Source organism: Ostrea edulis, chromosome 2 (assembly GCF_947568905.1).
Source record: "Ostrea edulis chromosome 2, xbOstEdul1.1, whole genome shotgun sequence".
Lineage (NCBI taxonomy): Eukaryota > Metazoa > Mollusca > Bivalvia > Ostreida > Ostreidae > Ostrea > Ostrea edulis.
In genome coordinates this window covers 79,041,794-79,065,547 of record NC_079165.1, presented here as the reverse complement: position 1 = coordinate 79,065,547, position 23,754 = coordinate 79,041,794, and the positions used below count along the sequence as shown (strand labels likewise).

Sequence of the window (23,754 nt, the reverse complement as noted above, 5' to 3'; positions counted from 1 at the left end):
AAAATGTTTACATTCTAGAATGTATTATGGGGCTACATCATACTTCCATTGTTTATATATCTCCATAATACAGACAACCTATACATCTATTACACAGGTCCCCCGAACGTTTCCACTGTTTAAATATCTCCATAATACAGACAAGCTATACATCTTTTCCACAGGTCCCCTGAACGTTTCCACTGTTTATATATCTCCATAATACAGACAAGCTATACATCTATTACACAGGTCCCCCAAACGTTTCCATTGTTTATATATCTCCATAATACAGACAACCTACACATCTATTCCACAGGTCCACGAACGTTTCCATTGTTTATATATCTCCATAATAGAGACAACCTATACATCTATTACACAGGTCCCCCGAACGTTTCCACTGTTTATATATCTACACAATACAACCTATACATCTATTCCACAGGTCCCCCGAACATTTCCATTGTTTATATGTCTCCATAATACAGACAACCTATACATCTATTCCACAGGTCCCCCGAACATTTCCATTGTTTATATATCTCCATAATACAGACAACCTATACATCTTAAATATATATATATATATATATATATATATATATCACCCCACTATATATAATGCAAGTGCATATATATGTTTCTCACACACACACACACACACGCGCACACACACGCACTTGCATTATATATAGTGGGGTGATGTTTTTTTATCAGAGCTTTATTTGTAACTTATTTATAAAATTTCAGGTGCCTGTGTCAACATCCCAAAGAGAAAGACTGCAACAGATCTTGTAGTGTTAACAATTTATTTTAAACAGAAAGCATATTCTTACACTGGTCCTTCTGAAATGGAATAAATTAAGAAGTATTTACATATATAAATATACTATATTAAACTTAACAGCTAATCTGATCAACAATGGTCAACATTCAGTCAGTCTAGCACAACTCTATCACTCCAAATCATCTAAAACACCCAAACATAAAAAAACCGCAGTCAAATCAAAACAGTTTTTTACAAATAGATTATAGTACTCAATGGTATTGGACTTCATAACCATGATTAAGAGGTGCAGGAAATCTGATTTAAATGCCCATTGTATCACAGCTGTTGGGTAATGACTTGTATTTAATACACGATATAACATGTAAAATTCGTACATTAAGTATTTAATCCTAGTACCACATTCTAGTGTAGTCTCAATGACCCCTGATAAGTTACTGCTTGAAGTATTTCACGGTCTCTACAAACCTACGTACTGTACATGAAAAGTTTGCAAAATAATTTGGCAATTTTATGATATTTGTTATAAATCTCCTAACCTCTTCTCTGAAGAAAAGATAAAAACAGAAGTGCAATGAAGTGCAACTGTTACAAAATGTATGAATATTGTTCGATGCCATGAGAGGAAATGACTGCAACAGTTTTACACAGACTAGGTACAAGCAGAATAGTAAGGGCTGGCTTAGTCAGACAGACACAGGTTGTAACAGGAGAAAAAAATGGAACCATGATGATTACCAGACACACAAATTCTGTTAAAGACTACAAGTAAACTAAACTGCATTCATGAACAGACATGCAATTACCCAATTAACAATCTATACATCGTCGCAAACCACAGTTTTGAGTCCACTCACGCTCCCTCATGATGGAGATAATCGAATAGAAGCACCCGTGGGTAACCGACGATGCAATCTATATTATTATCAAAAAACTACCCCTACAGATGATATAAATATCATGGCTAATTGATTCTATGTAAATTGACTATATACTAAAGCAGTATCTTAACATTCATTCTTACTCAGTTTACTGAGCTACAGTCGGCATTCTAATAAACGAGGCCAAGACTATAATGAAATCAGCTGGTATGTATGAGGTGGGTACTATTGATAAAAAATTCAACATGAAAAAAGTGGTTAGGACAAAAATATATGTGCATGTATCAAAATTCACTTGCAGTAAAAAATATTTAAAATGACGTAAAATATAACGGTTAACAATCTGTAAAGAGTAAATCACAATAAAAAAAAAATGCCTAAGAATAATCCGTAGCAAAGTTGCACGTCAATTCAAGTACACTAAAAATTTCAATCTAAAAACGGGTCCTTTGTTTAATAATGAATAAAAAACATTTCATTATTATCAAACCTAGAAATGCAGAACTCAATATGCATGTTCTATAGAGGATAACAAAACAGCATGCTCGTCAACCCACTGGATAAAAGCAGGAGACCGCTGTTTGACGATCTTCATCAGAGTGACACAGTCTGTTTCCGCACTATGCAAGTTATAAGGGTCTTGTCCAAACATTCTTTTGTATACATCACCAAGTTTGTAAGAGAACCTTTTGGGGAAATGAGAAACAGGAGATGTCCCTGGTCTGCATCTTGATGACGAATTATTAGCAGCAGATCTAAAGAGTGAACGACAAGCTATTCCATTAGGGACGGCTTTCTTTTTCAAGTTGTTAATAGAATCTCCATTACTTCTGCTGACTGGAGTGTTGAGTTGAAAGGCTGCTGTTGAGCGTACTAGGCCTGTAACTGGGGTGAGACATTGCTCTGATTGAGGGGTGAGAACTTGGCCTTTCTTTGGGGTAAGGCACTGATCTTTTTGTGGGGTAGACATGGTCTGTTGGCTGTTTGTTGAGGGGGTCTCTGGAGTGCACAGACCCTCACAGTTTGCTAAAACACTCACTGTTTTTTCTTTTGGAGTCACACAATCTGAAACTTTAGTATGACATACTGGGGTTGCACAATTTAAAGAGGCACAAGATTCTGATTTTGCAGTGAAATTCCCTTTGGCGTTTTCTACATGCTCCACTGCTTGTAAAAAGTCCATATCAGGCAAACTGCCATCAACATCTTCAGTTTTTTTCTGATTTTCATCCAAGTCTAACATGTCTATATCTTTATTTTCTTCATCACACTCATCATCCTCATCATCATCTTCATCGAAACTCAGCCGTTTTTTGACTGACTCTACATCACAAGTACTTCTCTTGCTTACAACATCTGCTGACATTTTCAAGCTTGATCCTACAGACTTTCGTCCTGTCAAATCAAGTGGATCCTCATTTTTTACCTCGTCTCCCTTTCCTGCCGAGTCAAATAGTCTTTTTCGGACAGATTTTGCCTGTATTGGAACTCTGTCAAAATCTGCCTCACATTTGCGTTTAATTTGCCTCACACGACCTTTAACATCAATCACTTGCTCAGGCACCTCTGGGATGTTCTGGCCAATGGGGGTCCCTGTATTGGTGCCATTGTTGATATTTCCTGCTGAATCTGATATTTTATCTGCAGCTTCTGAATCCAGTGCACGAAGAGCCTCCAATGAATCTGCAGAGTAAATCTCACCTGGCAATGCGCTCATAATTCTTTTTAGCTCTGCATTCAGAATTTTGAAGTCATATCCATTTCCGTTGTGGGCTATCAAGCATATTGGTTGAGGAAGTCTCGCGAGAAACAGCGATATGGAGGAAATAGTGTCCTCGTTCAATGGGGATTGAGTCTCCAATGCATCATTATATAAACCTATCAATTAAAAAATATCTTCATTAATTCATTTTAAAGTAATATATCTAAGAACTGTGTTGAAATTGCCTCGTTTTGTATTTTTATGACAAAGCTTTTGATATGATCCATATTAAGTGAAAAAAAAATTATTGAAACTTGTCAGATGTTGAAATTTAGATTTTACGAAAATTATACATCTAAATTCAGAAAAACTTTATTATAAGTTCTGTTAACATCAAATTACAATTTCATTGAAAATCAGAAAAAATGCAAAATTTAGAGTTGTTGCACAGAATTTATCTTCTTTTTTATCAAAATGTCCTGTGCAACATACCATGTATCATGTTTTAGTAATAATTTTGAACTTTAGTTTTTATCAAATTCATGGTTTCCATCATGTGAAAATAACAGCAAGCCATAAACAGTTATGTCGATTTGCATAGTTATGAAAAAAAAAAGAACTTTGGAAAATCATTAAATGATTAATGGAAGGAGATCACATAATAAGGTGACTAAGGTCTAATGAAAATTCAGAGTTAAATAATTTAAAATACCAACAGTATGACTGTATCTTATTTACAGCTTACTCAATATAGGTTATTGTAAGTTTCCATTGTCAATGGTCTAATCAATGGCCCTTAGTCAATAACAAGGGAAGAACCTTGTAAGTTGTTAGAACTTGCATTCAAACCTTTTATAAATTTATTTATAACACATGTTCATGATCCATTGATCATATGAATATTCCAACAGGGCACCACCATGTACAGATAGACATGCAGGGCAGGGAAAGAATTCCACGCTTACCTGTCACTCTGCTAGCCTCAGGGTCAATCATCTTGTTGGGGTTGATGCACATCACCAGCTTATTACAAACTCGGGGTAGCCCCAAGGGCGTCATGAGTTCCTCCCTCTGTACTGATAGTAGACAAAGTTCTGTCACCCTTGGTCTAGCCCCAGGGTTAATCAGCCCAGTGCATTCCATATCAAGGATCACCAGGGTAGCGATTTTCTCCCTACGAAAAGCCATGGTCGATCTGGTCCAAGTTCTAAAACAAAATTCAAAATTTAAGATTCCCCATGTCTCCACTCACGGATTAACTCAAGTCTAATGCCTCCAACCTGTACATGGACTTAACGTGCATCATGCATGTTTGGACACATCAGTAATTAAAGGTCCAGACATGAACTCGCGCGTTAATTGAATATTATGATAAAAGCGCTCTTCACAAACATCGTAATAAAAATAATCAACTACTAAACATTCTTACTTACAAACTACCACAATTCTACGACCTCATACTGTGTAAATTAGTCAGTTTAGTTCTCAACATGGAATGTTGACATTTTTCACCAAACAGTCACGTGACTACCTATCCACTGTGACGTTTAATAGATAAGTCGTTCTAATGATATTCCATATTTACACCTATGAACACCAACTATCTTTTTCTCAGATGAAATAAATTATGGTACAAATTTCATCAAATTTTAACATAGGATTTATCATTTGGGTTGTGTACATTTGTAATCAAACTAATTTTTACATGTAAATTGTAATGAAACGTGCACGTGTGCCACTCAATTCTTTACTGGCACTATTCTTATTGTAAAAGAGGATTAAGTAAACTTAGATACAGGATAATCATATGATATTTTTGAATACTTTTTTCTTATATGTTTGTATATATAAAGGACAATCAAGAAAAAAATATTTTTCGTCTTACAATGGTTGCAAAATCTGAAATAGCGAATCTTCCCATCTGTTATAAAAGTGTTCTTGATGATTGAACGCCTCGACGGAATCTGTTACATGACCTGGAGAAGTTCTAGTTTAACTAATGGACCGGTGTAACAGATGTGTAATTAAAACAGTATATCCTATCTAATAAATTCATATATATACATGATAAAACAACAATTTTACTTCATTATCAGTGTTACAGATTGTTACAGATCAGATATACATGTAATACATGCACGTATAGTCCTTGAATTTATCTGGAACCTTTACTCCTCTCCCCCCTTGAAGATGGTAGGTATATAAATTTCCGTTTCACTGTTTAAAGTGTTACATTTTGCATATTTTTAAATTACTGTTTTACTGGATTGTTGTTTCATGTATTTAATAGTATTTTCATATCTCAGTATTAAGATAGATAAGTTCTAGAATTTGAATCAAAACTTTGAAATACTTTTTAAAGTGTTGCACACAGTTTTGTTAATATGTGGTCCCCTATAAGTTAATTATTGATGGTAACATCTAGCTAGGTATACTTTACGGTGAACTGCAAAAGTGATGTCATGTTATAGTGTAATTTGTCTCTATATCGCTTGTGTATCGCGTTTCTTGTTGCATGGTAAAACGCATTGTTCCACTTTTTTTAGGATTAAAGTATGACCCCCCCCCTCCAATCCTGTAAACTGTCTAGATCCTGTTGTAGAGTGCATGATGTCGTCCTCAGTGGCAATAATATGAATTATAGCATGCATACCATCTGCAAAGAACCTTGCTGAAGATTTCTCGGACGCAGAATAGTGAGTCGTTGATATAAACTAGGAAGATGACAGAACCAAGCCCTGTACCTTGGGGTACTCTGCGGACGTCACAGGAGCATATATAGTGAACCTTTCCCTTCAACGACTACTAACTAGTACTTGTTGACTTCTGTCAGCTAAAAACCTCTTAATCCAACCCAATATTTGTCTTCATCGTGCTCCAACTTGACCAATGCAATTATAGCTAATCAGTGGTGTGGAATCTTAAGCTTGTCAAAGGCTTTAAATTTGCTGAATTCAAACAGTCCTACATCCACCTGTTGGGATTGGTTTATACTGCTGGCCAGATCATGGATAGTTGTAATCAGCTGATTTTTTACGTAATTTTCGATTTCAAAGCTATGCTGTTGGTAGGAGAGAATGTTAGGCCTATTTTTCTCCAGGTGAGATAGGTGACATGTACATTGTATGAGCTTGTTCTCTTGTCAGTGCAGTTGTTATAAAATAAACTACAGGAACCGGTAATAAAACATTTAAGGGTGGTATGTCATAGAAGCCAAGCACCATAGTCGGTAGTGAATATGGAAACTGGGAGTTGTGGGGGGTGGGTTGCAAATTAAATGTTTTTAAACAATCATGGTTAGTTTGTGTCATTTTGCTGTCTGCAATCGCTTTAGGGGCGGAAAGAGTACCAACAGGAAGTTTAAAAACCTGGCGCCCCTTGGTTTTATTATTCTGGAACACCCCCCCCCCACCCGCAGCAGGTGTTCGATGCACATGTAATACCCAAGTTAAGGAGGTACTCTACATTGTCATAATGGCTGACTTCCCTTTAAAACATAAATATAAATATCAGCAATATTTGTCTATTCATTTAAAAAATCATCGCCCAGCTCAGTACGTTAGCACAAAGACTGCTGAACTGTGTTCGAGTCCAGCAGGGTTTTTTAAAAAAAAATCATATTGCTTTCTACTAAAATTGCATTTTTTTTGCTAAGTAAAGTAAATTTGAAAGTTTTTAATTTCAAAATATTGTTGTACATATCCCCCACTTTTCATCCATATCAAATTTCTCTGGTGTAGCATGATAAAATAGTGATGCATACACTGATTAAAAAGTTGAAATAATCGCATACTTGAAAAAAAAAATAGTAAAGGGACAACCTTTATTAAGTTTTTGAATTAGACCACAGAAACCGGTAATTTTGTCTATTATTTAAATAATAGTGGGGGTCTACACTATTACCACCCCCTAATAAAAAAAAAAACCCACGTGTTCCCTTTTTTTTTTTTTTTTTATTATTAGTAGGGGTGGTATAGTATAGACCCCTACTAAATCATTATTTACAAAATTACCAGTTCCTGTGATTAGACATGTACTTGTTTGTAGGACTCGTTTAGAACAGTACGTTACACGCCGCATGCAGTGCGTCTGTCTGATTTTCCCCCAGAGAGCTACAGTTCTACATCTTCGCTTGCCAAGTGTCCAATTTGCTCACACTAAATAAAAGTAAGCAAATCGGACACTTGAAATTGACTCCAACGGAATCAAGACATTGTTTATCGATTGATTAAATTTCAATATACACTACATCGATCCATGATTATACAATTTATAGAGATAGGTTTTGATTTTTAATTTTGATTTGAATTCAGTGCATCTCAACTTCAACGTACCTCATTTACTCCGGGGGGGGGGGGTGTTAAAATTCTTTCGTTTCGTAGTTTATTTTCTGGCAAAGTTTGTCACATTTGGATATTTTGTTGTACAAAAAAGAAATGTGTTTCATGCAGATGATTGATCAAAAAACTTTTAGGTGATCGGATTGAAAATTCATTTTTAGGGCACCATTAATATAATATACAGATCGAGATCGTTCAGTATCATAGCACTTCTTGATGCACGCACTGCATGGCAAAGCTCAGCATGTTGTGCATGCCGTAGTACACGTGTACCTGTGGTTGTAGATAAAGTTATGAAGTTTGTACACTAATATTACTTTATAATACTTTCTAACGCAACTTAAGTTACAGAAACAAGTACACGGTCTGTGATTTGATACACAAATTAACTTTGAAACCATTCAAAGGCATACAGTAACTGTGTTAATTTTTCAACAGTAACTGTTAATTTTACATTAGTAACTGTGTTAATTTTACAACACTGTGTTAATTTTACATTGTTCTCTCCATGGAATGTAGAAATATAATGTGATATACAAACACCTTTTCTTTCTCCTCTCCCCCCTCTCCTCTGACTGTGTAGGACACACATTTTTAAGTGGGTTAATTGATACGTTAATTGTGTGCCTGTGTGGCCATATCTATGTTGGTTGTATCATGGTCTACATTTAGTCATACTCTAATGATAACAGAATGAGTCACCTGTGATAGATATATACACATATATAAATCGTATACTTTATTCCTTCATCTTTAGCATTGTATAGTTAACGCACACGAAATAGCTTATTATAAGTGGATTGATAAATACATTTCAGAGTTATTGTTATTCTATTTTCTACACAATATCTGATTTTAACTGTTGGATCGGGATCGAGAAACAAAAAAAAAAATCGAAATTTTAAAAGAAGAAATCAAAAAGACCACCATTACCCAAAATTTCAAATTTCAACATTAAAACCATATCTTTCAAAGATAAATTTGATCCTGAAATAAGTTCACAAATTTCTACAAAATCTTATTTTTCTTCCTTGATGTAAGCGGCCTCCCCTATTTCTTGTTACAATTCAAAATGGCTTCCAGCGAGACGACTGACGAATCTCTCTATCCCATCGCAGTGTTGATAGACGAACTTAGAAACGAAGATGTTCAGGTATGTTGGAATCAATGATGCTTTTTGTGAATTAATCAGGTATGTTTTACACCATACATTTTCCCGTCTCTTATTGAGTAGTATTGAGTGCACGGGTTTTTTTGACGGTTGTCAACTGTCTCAATTTTAAACAGAGCAGAGTGATGAACACAACTAGTTGATAATGTAAATGGGGTTTAATGCACATTCTATGGATTCAAAATGGCACACAGCAATAATTAGTGTTATATAGGCTTGTTGTTTCGTCTCGGTTTTCTAGAACTGGAAAACATGTGACTTGCACTAAACTTGGACATAAAATTGCAATTCATTCAAGTTGACATATATACCTGTGACTATTTATTGATATAATTAATGATTTTCATAACAGGCTGGTTTCTTCGCATTTTCAGTTGTAAGATTCAACAAGATTTTTAAAAATTCACAACTTGAGGACTCTAATTGAATCAAAGCAATAATACTTAACTCAGACAGGTTGGGAACACTTCCTCTATAGCGAGATCTGGCTAAAACACGATTATTCCTCTTTAGCGAGAAAGTAAGCATTACCATAAACAGGTGTTTTGGTGTCTTTACTGAAAATAATGGCAAATTCTGTGCAATGCTGAATAAGTGCAACTCACACTCAACATGACGTGAATTGTCTCTATAAAATGGACATTATAGTCAAGAAATTGCATATCAAAGTTGCTGCATAAGAGGGAAGCAGTCTGAAATCTGATACACATCGTGAGTGTTTTTGTTTTCATTAATATATTTGCAGAAGTATCAAAACATTTTAGCAGTTTTTCTTCTTTTAATGTGAAACACGAAGAGCTGTACTCCAAGTGTGTTTTTCCTCGGTTGTATGGGATATATTAACTCTCACTATAGAGAGTGATAATCATGTTTTCACGAGAATATCTTGCTGTAGGGCAGGGCTCGAAATTAACATATGCCCGTCAGTTTGTGACTGGTTAATAGTCTGGCGGACTGACTGACATTTGTTTTAGTCAGTCCGATGGGACTGGTTAATTTTCTAAAGCATCATTTTGGAAAATATACTTATGGAATTTTATACACACATTTGGCATGCTTCGATCTGTAGATATCAGACGAATCTGATTCGTAAATATAGATCCCACTTGTCTAAGGCATATTGAGTTAAATTTCTTTTTAATAACATTAACGAAATATGTTTACTTATTTCTGGAAAACTGTTGGACTGTTAAATTTTTCTGCGGACTGGTTGAAATTATACCCCATCAGTCCGTCTGGACTGGTGAAATAAAAAGTTAGCTTCAAGCCCTGTAGGGGAAGTGTTCCTAACCTGTTATACCCATCTTTTTTCAACCAAGCGACCATGGTTACAACAGGAAAGAAATTTTGCTGTTCGAGTAAATTAACCTCAATGAATTGACCCCTTTATAATTTGAACATTCATTTGTTCATAGGCCTTTAATTCCTGGAAAACTGAACATTTTCTCGTCTACAATATTTAGTAAGATTTTGTGAATGCTCAAAGTTGTTTAATTGCCTTTCAGCTTCGTCTCAACAGCATCAAGAAACTCTCCACAATAGCACTCGCCCTAGGAGTAGAAAGAGCAAGGAGTGAACTCATTCCTTTCCTTACAGGTAAACAATCACCTCACAGGTAAACAAATACTTTACAGGTAAACAATCATCTCACAGGTAAACAATCTTCTCACAAGTAAACAATCTTCTCACAAGTAAACAACCACCTCACAGGTAAAAATCATCTCACAGGTAAATGATCTTCTCATGAGTAAACAAGCATCTGACCATCTAACAACAATCACTTCCCTCTCTAATGAAATTTTCTGCACTAATGAACTTTCAGAATATTTTGAAAACTTCTGAATATTTGAAGCTTAAAGGACACATCTCATGTTTTCAAAGTATACAAAATTACATGCATTTTGACTTCTTTATGCTTATAGTAATTAATTCTAATATTTCATTCGCCGAAATTTTGCGATAATTAACCACAATAAGCCCCAATTTCAAAAAGTCTAGTTAATTAGTTTGGTAGTCACATGGTACAGTGACGTCACATGTGCCCTTCTTCCATCAACTGATTGTGAAAGTAGTGTGAGATATTATTAAAAACTCAGCTTTTAGGAGCCTAATCTATTCACCATGGGCAACATTTAAATCGATGTTGACAAATTTTCCGAGTTTTATATGTTTTCGCCACCAGTGCATACATATAGCAATGTAAATACCCAAATATAGCAAGGAAAGCGTGTATGAAATCGGCAATATTGTGAGTAAATATAATGTTTATATGGTCACTGTCTACAAACTGTTCAGTAATATTATTCCTTTATTATACATCTGTAATTGGCGCTGTTTTTCTTAAATAGACAGTGCAATTATTATTCATTTTTGGATTAGACAAATTATAATGCGTTACATTGTTGACAACTAGGACCTAGGCCAAGCTACTGTCACGGGCATTGAAAAAAACACACAAATCAATAAATTAAAATAATCAAATTCAAAGTGGAAATCACATTATTTTATTTTGATAAAGCAATCTTATTATTATTTTTGAGTTGTGATCTGCACATCGATAGGAAGTGAGCACGGCGTTATACTGATGCACTCAAGATGTTACGAGTTCAGTGAGGAAATAGGCTAGTTTTATAATTCAATTTAAAGTTCGGAAATACAATATTCTATTATTTATATAATTAAATGTTCAATTATTTATTTTGTATCTTTAAAATTTTTGTAAATCTACCAGTTGGTAGAAACTGGAAGCACAAGTTATACCGGGTATGTTGTTACAAGGTGAAGGTCAGTTGATCCGAGTGTGTATTGAATTTGAAGACCAGAACAAAATTATGTAGTGCTTAGCTTTGATATATCCATGTTCTCGCAGTTTATCAGGGTCTCTGTCCAAGCGGTTTTTGAAAAGGTGACTGGGTTGGGTTTTTTTAAAGGTAAAGTATTTGTTCTAACAATTAATTATCCACATCTTGTACCTTCCTTTGAAAAATAGAAAAATACTCAGTCTAAATCCTTTCTACGGACAACTAGTACACCCGAGCACAGTACAAAACATCTTAATGCAATATTGTTTACAAGCCGTTAACGTGATAATTGGTTTTTTGTGGATTAAATCTGATATGTTTATGAAATGGCTAATAGATGTTTTCAAACCCGAGGGCGCATATGATGTCACACTTAATGGCACATAAAATAGCAAAAGTAAATATGCATATCGCAAGATTTGAATTTCATTGCTTTCAAACTTGAAAACTATGCAAAATATTTCATTAAAAACACATTTAAAGTAGTTTCAGACATGTATTGGATTAATTTTGCTTAAAAAATGAAAAAGTTTAGAAACATGTGTTGTGTCCAAACTTCCACCAGAGTTCGTTTGCTCACAAACCAAACTCTTCCACTTAGGCATTATGGGATAGCGATTCTTAGGTCGCGTATACTGTGACGTCACTGTAGAATGACGAAAAAGCATAACGTCAAACGTAAACAACTTTCAAAACAAGAACGTAAACATCAAGTTCATTACTTTACTCAATAATTTGAACAAAGTTTCCCTACTTTTTAATGATCTTTTGATCATTTAATGTTTAAAATAAAATCCATACTTTTATATTAATGCTCTTAATGTCAATATCTTCAAACATTTAACTACGACCTACTTCTTTAGTGTCATTTGCCTGCGTGATAATCGCGGACTCACAATATACAAATCTGTGTATTGTGCTGCGTCACATAGGAGAGGTCTATTCGTAGGTGACGTTATGAGGCCTCGACGGGGAGTTTGGCGTTGTGTCCTTTAATTTCAAGGAAGAATACCACATCATCATAATGACAAACTTCCTTTTCAACATGAATGAAAATGTAAATACCAGCAATATTTCTCTATTCCTTTTAGATTTAATTCTTTAGCTGAGTAGGTGAGAGTTTTGACTGCTGAGCCATAGATGGCATGTTCAAGTCCAGCAGGGATTTTAAAAATCTTTCAGATTACTTTCTTGTAAATCTGCATTTTATGACTACAGGGTTTGACATTTACTTTTTTTAGCACTAGACCAGTCGGGCTACTTCAAATGATTTTTGCTAGACCTGACCTTACATCCACTTGCCCCGATCAACTTTCCAGAAACTGATAGTTTCTCCATAGAACTTTAGTCTCGTCATTCAATTTAACGCTTTCATTTTCAAACACATTTTCTGTTTCTTTAAATTCTACCCGAAATGGAAATTCTCTAGTCAATTTAAAATAAAATGGCCTCAACCATTTTTTTAAATCTCTATTTCATAAGTCTTGCTTGGTTTCTTCCCAACCTTTTACTTTTTTCTCTTGGGACATCTTTCCTTGAGGACGAGAAGTCGTATTTGAATATAGAGACATTCCTGCACATATGTCAGCACTGAAAAATAGCTGTTTACGATTAATTTGATAAACACTTTCTTATATTTGATTCAAATAAACTGGGTTTTTAAAAAAATGAAAATAAATTCATCTAAAACATAACTTTACACACATTAACATCGAGTAGATGTCATAAAACATCACTTCCGACCGCGACTTATTTATTAGAATTAAAAATAGAGATTGTGTCATCATGCGGTTCAAAATTGCTCGCAAACTCTACAGTTATTCTTTTTTAGTTAAGAATAAAATATCTTATGGTTTAAAGTAAAGTTTCTTGTTTATTTTTTCAACACGACCAGTCGGACTAGTAAATCAACATTTTACCCGACCGGACCTATTATTTAGTAGACTCAGTCGGTCGGACGTGCCTTAGTGTCAAACCCTGGACTAATTAAAGTAGAATTTGAAAGTTTTCAATTACATTTAAATATTGTTTCATTCATATAAAATTTCTCTGATGTAGTATTCCTATTTAAGAAAAATTGTAGAAGTATAAGTCACATGTTCTCAATGGGAAATATTAGACAAATCCTTCATACTTAAATAATCTTCTTTCCTTTTAATCTTTTACACAGATCTATAACAAGTGTGTTATCTTAATCATATAGCTGCCTTATAATGGAGTGAAATATTCTTTAGTTGCAATTAACAAAATACCCTTGATTTTGTATTGAGAAGCAAAATGAACATGGGTTTAAAAATGGGGTAGATACTCTTTATGGTAAAACTATTTATCTGGAACTCTGATTCTATCAAATAACTCGAGTAATATTGTTCCCAGACTTACGTTTCCTGGAAAATGTGTAAACATAACAATGACTTTTTGTTTGTATAATGATTCAGAAACTCACTGGTCAGAAGCTCTGGATATAAACTTAAACTCAATATAATGAACTCTAATTCTCACAGATGCTTTTCAAGGCTGTCTAATGTGATGTAGTTAAATCTGTCCTATTTGTCACTTCAATGTTCAACTCTAGAATGCCATTGGCAATGAATATATTATATATATATTCATTGCCAATGGCATTCTGGTGGGTTTTCGTTATCTGTATACTGTTTAATCTTGACAACTTGTCTGACTTGACACAAAATTTGTGTCCCACTGTCAGATTAGACAGGTGTCACTATTCAAGTATCGTGTTACATGGGTTTCAATATACAAGTATTAAGTATGTCTAGTGTTTAACACACCGGTCTACTGGACGTCAAAAGTTGTTACATCAAACTGTATCATGTTATACAGAAGGGATTTTCATCAAGATTATGTTATTCCTAAAAGTCCAATTTCTTTCACTTTGGTATTTAAATGATACACAGATGCTCCACTGCATGTTCATAGGAATGAAATAAAACACATTTCTCATTGCATCCCTATCATGAGTTAGTCTAGTGTTGAATAATCAGGAAAATTTCATAATCGATAATCGGAAGAACTGTATCAATTAATGATCGATGTAATCGGTATTTACATGTAGTTAATAAATGTTTATTATTTTTTGGAGGGTCATTTCATTTTAGTTTTATGCCCGGATATGTGCAACATACACACATCTAGATATATTGGCTTTACCTTTAAGAAAAAGATCCAGACATCTGACTTGGGTTTCCCTGGGTTGGGATATATGTTTATATATCAAGTTATCAACTAATCCGAGATTCCTCCGACTGTTAACCCCGCTTTTATATCGAGACATGTGCGTGGGGGATTCAGAGCAGACTCCATATTAAAAAATGGGAATTCAGCTAATGTCGCTGCTTTGCCTACCTTTTACAACTTTATTTCGCAGATCTAGATAGGATTCAGTTATCGGATGAGTATTATTTAAGTTAACCATGACTATACTTTGATGCCAATTGGAATTTTGTGTATTTGTGTGCTGACGTCATGTGCAGAGAAATCAAATGGCAGGAGGTGCCCTAAGTCAAAGTGATACTTCATTTGTCAGTGTTAGAGCTTTTTACATGGCAATAGCATCGTATTAGTCATGATTAACTTGTAGAATAATCATCCGATAACTGAATCCTCACGTCTTGGAAAGTAAACCCGTGAAATAAAGCTGTAGAAGGTAGGCAAAGCAGCGACAATAGCTGGAGTTACTGAATTCCCATTTTTCAATATGGAGTCCACTCTGACTGTCCCCTGCACATGTCACGATGTAAAAGCGGGTTTAACAGTCAAAAGAATCTCGGATGAGTTATCAACTAGTGTACGGACGACAATCGATTATGAAAAATAAAATCGATAATCGGAATCGAAGAGCCAAATACGATCAACAATCGATTGTCGGCGACAATCGTTTCATCACTATGAGTTACACATATATTGGAGGGGAAAAAATCTTCAGGAAAGTCAGGAATGGCTTTTTGAATATCAACTTAGTTACTCTAATGATTTGCATGTTTGATCATTGACAGATACCATTTATGATGAGGATGAAGTTTTGCTGGCCTTGGCAGAACAGCTGGGTAACTTTACACCTCTGGTGGGTGGGCCCGAATACGTCCATTGTCTACTGGTCAGTATTCTGTTTTCTTGTTGCAATCTCTCAATTCTCTAAAACTGAAATCAATAGAAGGCCCCATTCTTTTTGTGAAAGAAGTTGCATTTTCTCCAAAAAATGATTTGCGAACATGTGTCATCACTAATTACTATAGCTAGCATGTATAATATGTATTCTGTATGTATCCCACTGAATGTTGATATATATACTGTATGTATCCCACTGAACGCTGATATATATACTGTATGTATCCCACTGAACGCTGATGAAAATTAATTTTAAACCTCAGACATTGACTGTGAGGAATTAACTATACATGTAGTTATCATGCTGTTTTACTTTTAGCCCCCATCACTTTACCCCCCCCCCCCCCCCCCCCCCCCCCCCCCCCCGACATCTTTGAGGAATTAAGTAGACTACTATTTTAACCCCTCTCTCTGACATTGACCATGAGGAATTAACTACAGTTATTTTGTTGTTTTAGTCCCCTATGACATTGACCATAAAGAATTAACTATAGTATCTTGTTGTTTTAGCCCCCTATGACATTGACCATAAAGAATTAACTATAGTATCTTGTTGTTTTAGCCCCCTATGACATTGACCATAAGGAATTAACTATAGTATCTTGCTGTTTTAGCCCCCTATGACATTGACCATAAGGAATTAACTATATTTATCTTGTTGTTTTAGTCCCCTATGACATTGGCCACGAGGAATTAACTATATTTATCTTGTTGTTTTAGCCCCTTCCCCATGTTGTCGTCTGTGATGAATTAACTAGTTATTTTGTTGTTTTAGCCCCCCTCTGATGTTGTCTGTGATGGATTAACTAGTTATTTTGTTGTTTTAGCCCCCCTTGGAGAGTTTAGCTACTGTAGAGGAGACTGTTGTCCGAGACAAAGCCGTGGAATCCCTTCGCAACATTGCTAGTCAGCATTCCCCAGCTGACCTTGAGAACCATTTTGTGCCATTGGTCAAGAGGTTATCAGCAGGTCAGATATTTATACTTGATACTGTTCATTGGTCAAGAGGTTACTACAAGCAGAGAAATTATTGCCTAATTTTATTTTTTTCCATTGGCCCTTTTCTGGGTGAGAGAATTTTTAAAAGAATGGGCCGGTTAAAATTTACTTATTCTCCAGGTAGAGAAGACTTGTTGATACAGAACAAAATCGTATTTCAGTAATACATTGTATATAGGCCTACAATTTATATTAAAAATAAGGACATTTCACTAATTGTAAATCATACTCCCAATCCAATTTTCATGTTTAAAATTTTCAATGTTGTACAAATCATGTAAATAATGAACATTAAATTAGGAAAGCAAAATAAGATAGTGAAATTGTAATACAATGTACATGTATAACTGAATGTTCTCAATTTTCTAGACTGTAGGGATCAGTTCCATCTTGTTAGAAAGTGAATCTACGCCTATAAAATATAATTTTAGTTAGACATTGTTGAATTTATTTCTATGAAGAAATTGTTATAGAAAATTGGTTAACATTTTCTCCCTTTGTACATTGTTATAGGGTATTGGTTAACATTTTCTCCCTTTGTACATTGTTATAGGGGATTGGTTAACATTTTCTCCCTTTGTACATTGTTATAGGGGATTGGTTAACATTTTCTCCCTTTGTACATTGTTATAGGGTATTGGTTAACATTTTCTCCCTTTGTACATTGTTATTGGGGATTGGTTAACATTTTCTTCCTTTGTACATTGTTATAGGGGATTGGTTAACATTTTCTCCCTTTGTACATTGTTATAGGGGATTGGTTAACATTTTCTCCCTTTGTACATTGTTATAGGGGATTGGTTAACATTTTCTTCCTTTGTACATTGTTATAGGAGATTGGTTTACATCCAGAACCTCTGCTTGTGGTCTGTTTGCTGTGTGTTATCCACGAGTTTCTTCATCAGTCAAAGCAGAACTCCGACAGTAAGTCCTGTTTTTCACAATTAATCGAAATTTTAATCAGCTTGTTTCCATTTTGCTATCAAAATAGAAATATGGTCTTTGAATTGGTATTGTGTTCTAAGTTCATAGATTTTAGGACTTGGGGTAAGGACAGTTGTATAATTTTGTTACAGACACTTCAGAAATCTGGGTGGTGATGATACCCCTATGGTCCGCCGTGCGGCTGCAGGAAAACTCGGGGATTTCGCCAAAGCTGTGGAACCCGAGTACCTCAAGTCAGACTTGATTCCATTGTTCACAGCACTGGCTCAGGATGAACAGGTATTCACTACAGTACACAATTAAACAACCAATCAACAGACATCAAGTTCCCTACATTATAAAACAACCAATCAACAGGCATCAAGTTTCCTACATTATAAAACAACCAATCAACAGGCATCAAGTTTCCTACGTTATAAAACAACCAATCTACAGGCATCAAGTTTCCTACATTATAAAACAACCATCAACAGGCATCAACTTCAAGTTCCCTACATTATAGAACAACCAATCAACAGGTGTCATGTTCCTTACATTATAAAACAACCAATCAACAGACATCAAGTTCCCTTCATTATAAAATAACCAATCAACAGGCATCAAGTTCTCCACATTATAAAACAATCAATCAACAGATGTCAAGTTCCCTTCATTATAAAACAACCAATCAGCAGGTGTCAAGTTCCCTACATTATAAAACAACCAATCAACAGGTGTCAAGTTCCCTACATTATAGAACTACCAATCAACAGGCATCAAGTTCTCCACATTATAAAACAACCAATCAACAGGCATCAAGTTTCCTACATTATAAAACAACCAATCAACAGGCATCAAGTTCTCCACATTATAGAACAACCAATTAACATGTGCCAAGTTTCATACACTAGAAAACAACCTATCAACAAGCATCAAGTTCCTTACATTATGAAAAAAAAACCAATCGACAGGCGTCAAGTTCTCCTCATATTATAATTTGTTAATGTATTTTGAAATGTTGACTATGAAATTTCTCTGGGTTTCCTAGTCTTTGTATCAGACATAGATTGTATGAAAATTTGAGAACTCTGCTAAATTTTGAGTTTGTGTGTGTGGAATTGAAAACCTAGTAACACTCTGTAAAAGTATTATAGTAAGGTTGCAACGATTAACGGTGAGACAGTATATCATGATAATATTATGCTACGGTTTGATTCACGATACTAAACACCATACCTTGGTTTGTTACTCTTGGTCCAGATTGATTTGAATCGTCTGATTTGGCTTTAAAATTATGTTGTAAAAATGGCTTCTGGTAATGGAAAACGTGCTGACCGATCCACTGAATTACACACACACACACACACACACACACACACACCCCCTACGACCCATAAATCTCTGGTATAGGAGTATCTTGGATTCTGTACAATGGAAGAAAATGGTAGATCATGTTGATGTTTTGATCTTTTTAAAGAAAAAACATGCAGTTGTAATTAAATGATACCAAAAGCAGTGTAATTATTTATTTATTATTATTCATAGCATCTTTAAAAGTATCGTGATACATATTGTATCATCAGGTCTGTCAGGTCTGTATCGTGATATGTATCATATCATGAGGCAAGCTTATCATTGCACCCCTATATTATAGCAACTTCAATTCCACTACTTTTCCCCCAGAGACCAGTGTGTCTGTAGATAACAGCTTAATTTTGTAGGACTCGGTGCGTCTTCTGGATGTGGAGGCTTGTGTGAGTATTGCGTCTCTCTTACCACCAGAGGATGTAGAACAGTATGTGATGCCCACACTCCGGCAGGCAGCTGATGACAAATCATGGAGGGTCAGATACATGGTGGCTGACAAGTTCACAGAGGTCAGTAGGTCAAGGTCATGTCTTGTTGAAGGAGAAACTTGAGAACCTTACTGTAAGATAAATTATACTTGAAATTTTACAACATAGGATTTGGGTGAACAAAAAAAATCATATGTTGATTACGGTAAATCCTTTGTTTGAAATAAATCAATTTAAAATTTGTCAACTGCAAGAAGATTTGTAACTGATATGGAATTTATTTTATTTTAGCTACAAAAAGCTGTGGGTCCAGAGATCACCAAAACTGATCTAGTGCCAGCGTTTTGTTGTCTACTGAAAGACTGTGAAGCTGAGGTCAGGGCTGCTGCTTCCCACAAGGTCAAAGGTCAGGACCTACTTCATTACACTGTTGATAACTCATAACAAAATTAAAGTGTAGAACAAATGTCCTTTTACAGCTGCTGTATTTAAAATGAATTAGAAAACAAAATAGGAAGACTTTATACATTTTACATGGTTCATTATATTTTTTTTCATTTCTGTAGATTTCTGTCAGAATTTATCGGCTGATGTGCGTGAGAGCGTTATTATGACCAGCATTCTGCCCTGTGTGAAGGACTTAGTATCCGATGCCAATCAACATGTGAAGTCAGCATTAGCTTCTGTTATAATGGGCCTCTCGCCGATCTTAGGAAAAGAAAAGTAAGTTTGGTCTATAAGCATATCATTAAAATGAAAGGTAAAGTATTGTGATTGTTGAATTAGATACCAAGTGGAAAAAAATTGCATAATGTGACAATAGGTGGATTTTGAAGTTGATTTAAGTCCATATCTCTTGTGGTCTAATACTGTTTTGGCTCCATCAAAACAAAAACAATTCTTAGAAGTTCTAAGACATAGAGCTAACCCCATTTGAAGTCAAAGGTCAGAAATTTAAGCTGCATGTTTTCTTTTGTTATTTTCAGCACAATTGAGCACTTGTTGCCACTGTTCTTGACACAACTGAAAGATGAATGCCCCGAAGTTCGCTTAAACATCATATCAAATTTAGACTGTGTGAATGAGGTAATCTGCTCTTACAAAGATTATGCATGAAACTTATTTTTCCTGCAAGAATAATACTCTTTACATGTGTGAAGGACGTTTTCATCTGGGAATCAATATATGATATGTAATTCAGTAAAACTGCATACTAGAATCTCATAGATTGGCTTTGTTTTGGTTACCATGGTTATAGGTAATTGGAATCAAACAACTGTCACAGAGCTTGCTGCCAGCCATCGTTGAACTGGCTGAGGACACCAAGTGGAGAGTCCGTCTGGCCATTATCGAGTACATGCCTCTTCTAGCTGGACAACTGGTAAGGTCATCATAGAATGCATTTCACTGTTAGTGGAGGGCCCCAAATCTAATATTAAATATTATGTTTGTTTCTGTCTACGGAAATATGTTGGGTTGTTGAAGTGTCATGCTTCCTTCTAAGTATTGCTACTCACTGTCTAAATAAATCTAGACAACACTTGACAGGTTTTATTCAATTAAATTTGTTTTTAGTTGTTATTTTGGATAATGGAGAGTCATATTTTCCTTGAAATTTCTTTTCTGAATTATTGCTGTCTTAATCCTATTCATGTATTATTCAGGAATGAGATATTTTTAGAAAAAAATTTCATGTAGATAACTGATATAAGCTATAAATAGGAAGTAGTCCAAGGTGATGTTATGTATTAGAAACTTGTTTATGTGTTTCAGGGAGTGGACTTCTTTGATGAAAAATTGAATTCCTTGTGTATGACTTGGCTAGTGGACCACGGTAAGTCTAGCCCTTAAATTGAATTCCTTGTGTATGACTTGGCTAGTGGACCACGGTAAGTCTAGCCCTTAAACAGGTCTTTTCCTCAGAGAGTTGTCAGTTCTCTGATAAAATTCAGTGTGATCACTACATGTCATTTCATTCCAACATACATGTAGTTACAAGTTTTTAAAAACGTAAATTTATGTATTTGGCTATGATATTTTGCCAAGTGTTCTATCCAGCATGAAAACACAGTGAATTTGGAATTTTACAAATCTTCTCCAGGTCTTTTTCTTTAGATACTGTTAAGCCCCTTAAGTCAGGGAATCTAAAGCTGGCTATGTTCTGTTCCAGTGTTTGCCATTCGTGATGCAGCTACAGTAAATTTGAAGAAGTTGGTGGAGAAATTTGGAGTTGATTGGGCCCAACAGACTGTGATCCCAAAAGTCCTACAGATGTCCCGGGATCAGAACTACCTTCACAGACTCACCTGTCTCTTCTGCATCAACGTAAGTCGGTCTGAGCAGCAGGAAAATTGTTTTCTCTCTGTTGCGTCAGTCTATGTTAAGGACATTGAACTAACAGGTTTTATAATTAGAAAAAATGCTTCCGTGTGAGTAAGAGAGAGCCCTTCTCAGTATGACTGTGGTATGTTTAATGCCCCATGTATGAAAGTAAACTTTCACATACACCGGTTTTCATATCTGATATGATTATCAAATTGTCATGCTTAGTGTTGGGTAGGTCAGAATTTATTTGTACAATAATTGTGGTTTTGCTTTCAGCTATTGGCTGAGGCTTGTGGACCAGAAATGACCCTGAAATTGATGTTGCCCACTATTCTCAGCATGGCAGGGGACAATGTACCGAATGTTCGTTTCAACGTAGCCAAAACAATACTCCGTCTTGGGAAAATGTTTGATCAAAAGTATGTATATCCCATCTTTTCCCCCTCATTTTTTGTATATATCTTCAATTAAAAACCAATTCTTGAGTTAAATGAATTTCTTTGTTAATATTATGGATTTAAATCCTTATTTATGATTAATTTTGAATAGATATACTGCAAGCTGTTTGTTTACTCAGAATTTTGTGAATCGTTTCATTACTAATGTGTTGCTATATGGAATGGGACTGAATTTATGACTCGGGAACAGCTTGCAGACGTTATTGTAATGATTTTATTGTCTGCTTTGAATTCATATACTTCTGGTTTGAATTCATATACTTCTGGAGATGTGCTCACTCCTGTATAGTGAAACAGGATTTAATTTGGGGGATTTTTTGGCTACAGTACAATTCAGCAACAAGTTAAGCCGGTATTGGACAAAATGAAGGGCGACTCCGACATAGATGTGCAGTATTATGCTCTGGAGGCTATCGATGGTGAGTAGACTCTGTATTTATAGACGTTTAATTTTTTCAGTGATTTTATACATGTATATGTAGGCCCTATGAGCTTTACATATAGCTTAGCATCAGTTAAGTGTATTAATGATATATTTTTGTGTTCCATCTCAATGTTTTCATCACAGTCATTTTAATTTACATGTACAGTGTATTTGCTCGTAACTTTAAAGCCAATCTTGTATACCAGAATCTCGGTGTATGTTTATCCTCAGTCGACCCTCTGGATCAGCCATTTTGATTTCTAGGAAGATAAAGAAAATTATGTTGTACAATAATAGGCAATCATCGATATTCATTGGTTAAATGTGTAACCCAAACAAAGTAATTGTTCTAATAAATGACAATGCGTCTATGATATAATGTAATGAAATAGACCATCGTGAGAATTTACGTCATAAAGTTTACAACAATGAAGCAGTTCTCTAAAGGACACAACGCATGTTTCTAAACTTTTTCATTTTTAAAGCAAAATTAACTCTTTTTATGCCTAAATCTACTTTAAATGTGTTTTAAATGAAATACTTTGCGTAGTTTTCGAGTTTGAAAGCGATGAAATTCAAATCTTGCGAAATGCATATTTTCTTTCGCTAGTTTACGTGCCATTATGTGTGACGTCATATGCGCCCTCGGGTTTGAAAACATCTATTAGCCATTTCATAAACAGATTAGATTTAATCGACAAAAGACCAATTATCACGTTAACGGCTTGTAAATAATAATGCATTAAGATTATTTGTGCCGTACTCGGGTGTACTAGTTGTTGGTAGAAAGGATTTAGACTTGAGTATTTTTCAATTTTTCGAAGGAAGGTACAGAAAAAAGACGTGGATAATTTTTTGTTGGAGCAAGAACTTTACATTAAAAAACACACCCAGTCACCTTTTCAAACACCGCTTGGACAGAGACCTTGATAAACTGCGAGAAAATGGATATATCGAAGCTATAAGCACTGGTAGGCCTATAGCATACATTCTGTTTTGCTCTTCAAATTCAATACACACTCGGATCAACTGACCTTCA

The 23,754-nt window shown here is 35.0% G+C and overlaps 2 protein-coding genes across 3 annotated transcripts in view; one reads left to right on the top strand and one right to left on the bottom strand.

Moving 5' to 3' along the window:
* Positions 1–774: 774 nt before the first annotated feature.
* Positions 775–4,913, bottom strand: LOC130051875 (uncharacterized). 2 transcript variants are annotated; one of them, XM_056154906.1, is made up of 3 exons: positions 4,786–4,913; positions 4,318–4,559; positions 775–3,528 (listed from the first exon to the last, which is right to left on the bottom strand). In XM_056154906.1, the coding sequence occupies exons 2-3, from the start codon at positions 4,538–4,540 to the stop codon at positions 2,156–2,158; spliced, it is 1,596 nt and encodes a 531-aa protein (XP_056010881.1). In that variant the 5' UTR covers positions 4,541–4,559; positions 4,786–4,913; the 3' UTR covers positions 775–2,155. The 2 variants fall into 2 exon arrangements, with proteins under 2 accessions (XP_056010881.1, XP_056010882.1); XM_056154907.1 differs by having other exon boundaries at positions 4,782–4,908.
* Positions 4,914–8,452: 3,539 nt separating this feature from the next.
* The window catches only part of LOC130051873 (serine/threonine-protein phosphatase 2A 65 kDa regulatory subunit A alpha isoform-like), a 31,970-nt gene continuing 16,668 nt past the window's right edge, over positions 8,453–23,754 (top strand). Inside the window, exons 1-15 of the mRNA XM_056154904.1 lie at positions 8,453–8,845; positions 10,369–10,459; positions 15,678–15,778; positions 16,617–16,758; positions 17,622–17,712; positions 17,865–18,012; positions 19,434–19,589; positions 19,800–19,914; positions 20,075–20,231; positions 20,495–20,594; positions 20,767–20,889; positions 21,282–21,342; positions 21,679–21,833; positions 22,110–22,252; positions 22,619–22,710. Coding sequence (XP_056010879.1) covers positions 8,765–8,845; positions 10,369–10,459; positions 15,678–15,778; positions 16,617–16,758; positions 17,622–17,712; positions 17,865–18,012; positions 19,434–19,589; positions 19,800–19,914; positions 20,075–20,231; positions 20,495–20,594; positions 20,767–20,889; positions 21,282–21,342; positions 21,679–21,833; positions 22,110–22,252; positions 22,619–22,710 — 1,756 coding nt within the window. The 5' untranslated portion in view covers positions 8,453–8,764. The remainder of the gene's footprint in view (positions 8,846–10,368; positions 10,460–15,677; positions 15,779–16,616; positions 16,759–17,621; positions 17,713–17,864; positions 18,013–19,433; positions 19,590–19,799; positions 19,915–20,074; positions 20,232–20,494; positions 20,595–20,766; positions 20,890–21,281; positions 21,343–21,678; positions 21,834–22,109; positions 22,253–22,618; positions 22,711–23,754) is intronic.